This window comes from Austrofundulus limnaeus, unplaced genomic scaffold (assembly GCF_001266775.1).
Source record: "Austrofundulus limnaeus strain Quisiro unplaced genomic scaffold, Austrofundulus_limnaeus-1.0 Scaffold210, whole genome shotgun sequence".
NCBI classification, from domain to species: domain Eukaryota; kingdom Metazoa; phylum Chordata; class Actinopteri; order Cyprinodontiformes; family Rivulidae; genus Austrofundulus; species Austrofundulus limnaeus.
Genome location: NW_013952612.1, coordinates 710,221 through 718,690, shown reverse-complemented (window position 1 = coordinate 718,690; position 8,470 = coordinate 710,221). Strand labels below are relative to the sequence as shown.

The following is an 8,470-nucleotide window of genomic DNA, read 5'->3' as shown; positions in this document are numbered from 1 at the left end:
GTGTGTGTGTGTGTGTGTGTGTGTGTGTGTGTGTGTGTGTGTCGCAGGCATATCATGACCCGATGCTGAAGCTGTCCATCATGACTGAACAAGAACTGAACCAGATCTTTGGGACTCTGGAGTCTCTGATCCCGCTGCATGAAGGTGAAGCTCCTCTGAATGTTTGGACCTTCTCCCGCTGACACTAAAACTCCTAACAGAACTTCCTGTGGTCCTCAGACCTGCTGGGTCGGCTCAGGGACGCCCGAAAACCGGACGGGTCCACCGAACACGTGGGTCACATCCTGGCGGACTGGGTGAGGCTCGTTTCTTTCGCACCACAGAAGCTGTCAGGAGGTCGGTTCTGATCCGGCGTTTTGTCCCCGCAGCTGCCCTGCCTCTCCTCCTACACGCCGTACTGCAGCAACCAGGTGCAGGCCAAGGCCCTGCTGGACCAGAAGAAGCAGGACCGGCGGGTCCAGGACTTCCTGCAGCGCTGCCTCCAGTCGCCGTTCAGCAGGAAGTTGGACCTGTGGAACTTCCTGGACATCCCGCGCAGTCGGCTGGTGAAATACCCGCTGCTGCTCCGAGAGATCCTGAAGCACACGGCTAACGACCACCCGGACCGGCAGCACCTGGAGGAGGCAGTGAGCAAAACAAACGCCCCACCTGCCCTAACCCCTGAACTTAAAATGAGCAAAACTGCATAGAGTCTAATATTAGCTAACTGTACCTGATGGCTAAATGGCTAAAGCGAGTGAAACAGTAGCTAAAAGCTAAAAAAAAAGGCAGAGGTGTAGCTAAAATATATATATATTAGGTTTAAAATAAGAAAACATAGCTGCAGTTAAAGGCTTAATAGTTAGCTTTAAGGCTATATTTACCAAATCTAATTAAGAACTAAAAATGACTAAATTATAGCTAAAGTTAGTAAAATATTAGCTAAAATTAACAAGCCAAAAATAATTAGGGAAGCTGCAGCTGTAGCTAGCTTATAATTATAAATAACTGTAGCTAAACACTAATATTACCTACACTGTACCTAAAACTGAGCTCAGCCAAAAGATCATTTTTGTTAAATCATAGTTAACTGCTAGAATTATCAGTAACTGTAGCTAAAGGCCAAAATTATCCAAACTGTAGCTTAATACCAATATAAACGACACTGTCCCTAGAAGTTAAAATTTGAAAAAAACCAAAGGCTTATATTTGCTAAATTTTAATTAAAAGCTAAAATTAGCAAAATTATGGCTAATAGTTACAATTTGTAAAATAGTAGCTAAAACTAAAATTGGCAAAATTGTAGCTAAAAGAATTAGCTAAAGTGGTTAAAGGCTTCAAATTAGCTCAACTGTAACTAAAAGCTAAAATTTACCAAATCATAGTTAACAGCTAGAATTATCAATAACTGTAGCTAAAGGCCAAAGATTAGCTAAATTGTAGCTTCAGGCTAATATTAGTTAAACTGTACCTAAAACTTAAAATTAGCAAACACTGTAGCTAAAGGCTAGCATTAGCAAAATAGCAGAGAGGGATAAAAGCTACACAGGACCCTTCTCCGGATGGTTCTGATCCAGTCTGACCCGTCTCCTGATGGTTCTGATCCAGTCTGACCCGTCTCTTGATGGTTCTGATCCAGTCTGACCCGTCTCTTGATGGTTCTGATCCAGTCTGATCCATCTCCTGATGTTTCTGATCCAGTTGGACCCGTCTCCTGATGGTTCTGATCCAGTCTGACTCATCTCTTGATGGTTCTGACCTGTCTCCTGATGGTTCTGATCCAGTCTGACCTTTCTCTTGATGGTTCTGATCCAGTCTGACCCATCTCCTGATGGTTCTGATCCAGATGGACTCGTCTCTTGATGGTTCTGATCCAGATGGACTCATCTCTTGATGGTTCTGACCCATCTCCTGATGGTTCTGATCCAGTCTGACCCATCTCCTGATGGTTCTGATCCAGTCTGACCAGTCTCTTGATGGTTCTGATCCAGTTCTGGTTCTGTGGCTCCACAGATGCTGATATTTCTGATCCAGTTCTGGTTCTGTGGCTCCACAGATGCTGATATTTCTGATCCAGTTCTGGTTCTGTGGCTCCACAGATGCTGATGGTTCAGAGCGTGGTGGGGGACATCAACAGGCAGACCGGGGAGTCTGAGTGTCAGTACTACAAGGATCGCCTGCTGTACTCCGAGGAGGGCCAGAGGGACCAGCTCATAGACCGGTCCAAGACCCTCAGCTGCCACGGGGAGCTGAAGAACCACCGAGGACTCGTCAGTAGACTGCTTCTCCTTCATCCTCCTCATCTTCATCTGTACACACTAAAGAAAATCTAACATTTGTCTGCCTTCCCCGCAGAAACTGCACGTATTTCTGTTCCAGGATGTCCTGGTCCTCACCAGGTCCATGTCTCCCAACAACCAGCCGGTCTGCTTCCAGCTCTGCCGCCAGCCCATCCCCATCCGCCAGCTGGACCTGGAGGACCTGTCAGACGGCGAGATGAGAGTGGGCGGGTCTATCAGAGGGGCCTTCAGCAACACGGAGCGAAGTCCGTCCCGCCCAAGTGTTTGGTTCTGATGTTTGGGGTCAGATCATTTACTGGTACTGACCTCCGGCCTTTTCTCTCCTCGCAGCTAAAAACTTCTTCCGGGTTTCGTTCCGCGCCGGAGGACAGCTGCAGAGCCACTGCTTCCAGGCCAGCGACGCCTTCAACAAACAGCAGTGGATCAACTGCATCAGGCAGGCCAAGGAGGCAGCAGAACTCACCGGAGACCCGGAGAGGGGACGGGGTCCGGAGGCGGGTCTGGGAGTACAGATGGAGCCCGAGACGGATCCGGGTTCGATTAAAGATCCTGAGCTTGAGATGGATGCGTGTCCGGGTTTGCGAGGAGAGGATTTTGGGGAGTTTAGGGAGGGTTTAGCGGGTGTGCGGGGGGAGGCAGGTACATGTACTGTGGGGTCCTCGGACCTGGACGGACTGTCCGCGATGGACAGCGAGACAGAGCTGGCTGTGGAGGCGGGGCTTGAGCGAGAACGTGCTGCAGACTGCGAGATGGACGATAACGATGTCCCCTGCTCCGCCTCCTCGTCGGCCTTTTCCGAACGAGGGGAGGAGGAGGTGATGGAGGAGGAGGAGGAACGGTGTTGACACCGGAACCAAAACCTGAACCTGCGGAACTGACAGAAACAGAAAAGAACAAAAATATTATCTTTTTATGACCAAAACATTCCAGTAGATTTGATCTAAACACCACTGGTATACGGCAGGCAGTTTGTGTATTTATTTGATCTCCTTGCCATTTAGCATTATTTTCACCCTCTACTTAATTCAGAAAACACCCTGTAGAGCTTTTCTCGCAAACCACTAGTTTTACTGGACCACTGGAACAAACTCGTTGTCTATGGCAAGCTGTTTGTGTATTTATTTGATTTTTTTAAAGGCCATTTTTGCACACTAGTTTACGACTACACTGCGCTATTTGCACATTTGGTCTAACTAGTAGAACAAAAACAACTAATATTTGAATGTTTTTGCTCTAGTTGGAACAGAAGTCATGCTAGTTACAATTTTGTCGCCGCAGAGTATTAATTAGTCATTTTTTAACCCACCAGTGCACCACTGAGCCATACTAGTCATCATACCTGTTAACTAGTAAACATCGAAATCCCACACTAGTCGACTTGTGCAAAAATGCTCAACTTGAACGCCAATTTTAAATAGAAACCGTAGCTTTTCTTCTGCAGCTTAATCCTTGTTTAGATTATTTTTTTTATTTTGTCTGATCTTCATGACTTTGCAGCGAGTACCTTTAATTTGTTTTGCTTCTACATCTGTAAACACTGAGGAAAAAACAAAACATCTTTCCACCTTAAACTAAACCTGGTGTATCCTGTTAGTGGTCTGTAAAAAACTGTATATGTGTTAAATCTTTATATAAATGTTTTAAACGTTTAGATAAAGGTCATGTGTATCATGACATGTGATGTCAACAGTCCTCTCTGTGTATGCTATTAAAAAGAATATATTTGATTAAAGACATTTTCTAAAAATCTCGAAGGTTCTGTAACTCGAAGACATTGAAAAAAATGCTGTGTTGTGTAAAACAAACCACCGAACCAAAGAAATAAATGGTATTAAAAAAGAAATTCGTCTCTGAATGGATTTATGAACAAATCATTGTTACAGAAAGTAGCTATGTTTTTGCCTGTGCCTACGTGTTAGCAAAATATCTTTCTGGATGGATAGTGAAGTATTTTGTAAAATGTTGTGTGTTGTTCTCCAGTTTGTCCAGCAGGTGGCAGCCAAGCGGCGCCTTTTCAACCGGTTGCCGTTGAAATCAGTGAAGAAGATTTGCTCGCGCAGTAGTAAGAGGTTTATCGCCTCCCTCCGCTGCGGTGGTTATCGCGGGACTGGAATCGAGCCGGGAAACMGTGTCGGGAGTGAGGCTTGGGAGGAGGTGGAGAGACTCGTTCGCTTCGGCGGATAATCCCACAATGGACGACAGCTCCGTCCGCAGGGAGGCATGCCGTCCGAGGAGGGCGTCTGCCGCCGCCGAGCAGGGAGCTGACAACGTTAGCTCGGCCATGGTAACGCCTGTCCGAAAATACCTTCCTGTCGCGGGCAGAATGAGCTCTGTCGCGGGGAGGATGGAGCGGAGGCACACGACACCGCAAGTGGTCCACCAGCGGCATATGCCGATGGAGCCAAAAAAATTCCATATCCCGAGAAAAACGAAAGAAAAGAAAGGTGAGAAGCTCAGTAATTATTGTATTTTTGTTGTTTAAGTCAAAGACTTTGTCGAGCTGTGTTAGAGTTCAAATATCGGACAAATGAAGATCCATCGGACGGCTTCATGCTAGCTTAGCGATAGGCTACAAAATACACACATAACAATAATAATAATAATTGTTATTAGTAATGTAATATGCGTATAATTGTGTAGCTTTTAATAAAAGCTGTGYTTAGTTAAAACAGCGGGCGACCTATGTTCAAACTGCAATGTTTTCAAACTAGCATCATAACATTAGCATACGCTAATAGTTAGCATCTTGCTAGTTAACGTTTATTACGAGCTTGTTAGTTATTTTGTAACGTTCATGTTCAGTTACCAGTTTACTGTGGTTTGTTTTGTAGTTTAKATTAGGATTTGACTTTATAATTTGTTAATGTAAAAAGATATTTAGCTGTTAGCTTGTAGCTTGTGATAGCAAGGTACTCGCCTCTTCCTTGTTTACAATTTATTTTTGTGAACACATGATGAGCACTTACACGTGCTTACTGCTCTGTTTTTGGTTTGAAATMACACTAAAATAAGTAAATATAAAGTGATGTTATTTGTTGTACTCTTCAAAGCTGACGTTGTTTCATTGTGATTTTAGATTAACCTTTTGTGTTGCATTTATTTGTTGAGGCTGAAAAAGTTGTAAGTTCTTAGTGTYAGACTGTTTTTATGTAGTTTTTGACCCCAACCAGCTCCAGTCCTCTGGGGTGACAGCTCCTACAATAAATAACAAAAAACTTCATACCACACTGCTGAGGTCATGATGAAAACCTGGCTTACTTTTTATTCTCATYCATTTAAAACACGTTTTTGTGACCCTTCACAGGGGAAATGCTACTGTTTTCTAAGTTATTATTGTTTTGTATTTCCTTCCTAAAGTTGCTGCCGAACATAAATATTCATTTATTGTTAAGAAGTGCCCAAATCCTTTGCTTCGACTCTAAGGACCCTTTGTTTCTTTACATATTTTTGTATTTCTTTATGAACATGCGCTGCTAAAAGCAGGTAATGAGCTTCTGTTAAATTTCTAGTATTACATGTGGTTACACCATCTCTCTGAGGGGTTCAGAGCCCAGCTGAGCCCTGCCACACCTACAGGAGGTTCTGGGGCCTCCTGAGGATGTAGTGCCAGTTCATTTTTGGAGATTCTTATCAAGACAAAAAGCACAAAAGAATCTACTTTATTGGTTCATATTTCTCTCTTATATGTGGATTRGTGTGTAGAAAACTACAGATTTAAGGTTATTTCAATGTTTTGTGTTTAAAGTGTTGTCAGCGTTTAATGATTTGACCTCAAGTGGAAATAGCACAAATTTTTCTTGCATGGTTAGCAAAAGTCCTAAAAGTCTTTCAGCACCATGTTGAGCCAAGTTCAGGTCATCGTTTTTAAAAAACAAACTTGTTAAACTCAGAATTGACAGAAAAGATTGTGCATCACCCATAAAATGCTTCATTCGAACGTCTTTATTGAAAGTTTTTTTCTTACACACTCAAACATTAGTGATGAATAGTGACAATGACACTTATTTTTCTTATTTTTAGCCCTGTTCCAGTTTGTCTCCACTGAGTCCAGGGAATATGAAGACATGAAGACCATTCTGCTCTCCGGCTACATCGACACCAACTCTGCTGGCTGCTTTACCTACAGCAACCCTCATCTCGTTCACAGCGAACTCCTGGAGAAAGAGGTGAAGGTTTTTATCTGTTGAAAATCAACAATGATTCATCTGAACGTTACAACTCCACTTCCAGCTGTTATAACCATCCAGGCAGACAACGTTACTATGAAACCTGCAAGCTTACCAGCTGAATAATAATAATACATCAAACTTATATAGCGCTTTTTAGGACACTCAAAAACGCTTTCCAAGTGGGGGGAGAAAAAAAAGTCAGGATGGGAAGGCCTGATTGAATAAGTGAGTTTTGAGTATTGATCTGAAGAGAGGTAGAGAGTCAGAGTTCCTGATTTTTTGAGGAAGAGCATTCCAGAGGAGTGGGGCTCGGTCAAAAGCCAGCGTCCTCTCCCATCAACTCACTTTATTATATTTATATATTGGATTTTTACTTAAAAAAAACAAAGTGGAGTGAGGCCGCTCAGGCCCCATAAGAACTCGGGGCACTTTTAAAAGCTGTGTGTCTCCAAGGAGCCCCTAGTTTCCTCTGTCTCTCCTCTCTGAGGCTTTAGAAACAAACTAAAACCCCTCGTCAGCTGGGGTCTTTGTGTTTTCCTGTAGCCAGGCAGAAAACAATCGGTCCYTTTCTTTTAACACACTTTTTCTGTCAGTGTTGTAAGGAGCTGAGACACCCGGGACAGATCACCAACTACCTTAATCTGCTTTATGTAATCTACTGTCTGATATTGAAGGAAACACATGGAAACACACAAAAAATATACACTTTGCAGACTCCTCAGAGTTCAAGGTCTGTTCTTATCTCTGCATGACTCGTTCTGTTGCAGCAGAGGATTTATGTCTCCTCCCATGCAGGAAAGGCTTACTTGGATAATGGGGGGTTCTGATCGCAGGTCTGGAGGGGAGCTGGTTTGGGGTCAGACTGGTGTTGCACAATACATAGAAAATTTGTTATGGCAATAAAAGCTTGTGCAATATGCATATCACAAAAAATTGCATGAACTGCAACAGATGGTTGGATTAAAGTTTGTATTTATGAGTTTTGTCTCAGATGGAAGCTTGAAGTTTTTCACCAATCAAATGAAGCCTTCATATGTTTGGCCAATGGATGGATCTCTTCATAAAAAAAAAATGCTTGAATGGAAATGATTAGTTTTTTTTTTTTTTGCTCTGAACCCAGAACAGAAAGGCACCAACACAACATACTTGTGTATTTGTGTATAAGCACAATAATCGCACATCGCAGGTTTTCCTCATATCGTGCAGCCCTTGGTCAGACTGTGGCTGATGACATCATCAGAGGAAGGTTTGCCTCTGTRGATGACGTCAGATGAAATCTGCTCCCCAAAGGTGCAACATCCTTTAGTTTCAGGGCGAAATCTGATTGAGAACTTCAGGAAAATAAACTCAGAAACTGTGGAACTCCGTTCATTTTAGAGCCTTATTAGAGTTTGATGAATTGAACGTTTTGTCTTATTAATAATTTGTTGTKTTGTGTGTTTCAGTTTGTGGAAAAGAGGAAGGAAATGAAGGCCGATGGGAGAACGGATAAGGAGTTGGAGGAGAGTTATTGTTTCTTGCTCACCACATCAGCCCAGGTCAGTACCTTTGCTTCGAAGAATTGTTTTAAGTCTTGGCTTTCAGTTGATTTGCTTACTTGAGGTAATTTTTTTTCTGCATATGACACTTTTGTAAAATTTTTAAATGCCTATAGTATTATACAGTTATCCTTAGAGATTTAACGTCACGGTTGTGTTTTTGTTTTCCCGCTGCAGCTTCCTGTTCTGTGTGAGAAAGGTTTGACTGTGGGTCAGAGCAGGATCACTATGCTGGGAGATCCTAAGAAAGGTACAAATGAGCAAATCAGTTTAAGTTAAGTGGGAGTCAAACGTTACTTATTCTGTTTTTAAAGAAGAATCAAACATGATTTAAGTCATTTTAAACCACAGAAGTCATCATTTTTKCCACTAAACGTAAAGATTTACCTGGAGCTACTAATTAACCCAACCWGAAGAATGCTAGTTCATATCATATATTAATGATTTAATTAGTTTACAGTTACTTCCACTCATGTCTGACAAT

At 42.7% G+C, this 8,470-nt stretch overlaps 2 protein-coding genes across 2 annotated transcripts in view; both read left to right on the top strand.

The window, feature by feature from the left end:
* Window positions 1–4,122, top strand: part of LOC106525041 (uncharacterized) — a gene marked incomplete in the record, with an annotated part of 40,975 nt that extends 36,853 nt beyond the window's left edge. Inside the window, 6 exon segments of the mRNA XM_014019145.1 lie at window positions 48–144; window positions 220–296; window positions 369–626; window positions 2,079–2,249; window positions 2,335–2,524; window positions 2,610–4,122. Of these exon segments, the coding sequence (XP_013874599.1) occupies window positions 48–144; window positions 220–296; window positions 369–626; window positions 2,079–2,249; window positions 2,335–2,524; window positions 2,610–3,124 (1,308 nt within the window).
* Window positions 4,123–4,328: 206 nt separating this feature from the next.
* The window catches only part of tasora (transcription activation suppressor a), a 20,948-nt gene continuing 16,806 nt past the window's right edge, over window positions 4,329–8,470 (top strand). The window contains exons 1-4 of the mRNA XM_014019144.1: window positions 4,329–4,723; window positions 6,300–6,445; window positions 7,894–7,986; window positions 8,164–8,236. Of these exons, the coding sequence (XP_013874598.1) occupies window positions 4,471–4,723; window positions 6,300–6,445; window positions 7,894–7,986; window positions 8,164–8,236 (565 nt within the window). The 5' untranslated portion in view covers window positions 4,329–4,470. The remainder of the gene's footprint in view (window positions 4,724–6,299; window positions 6,446–7,893; window positions 7,987–8,163; window positions 8,237–8,470) is intronic.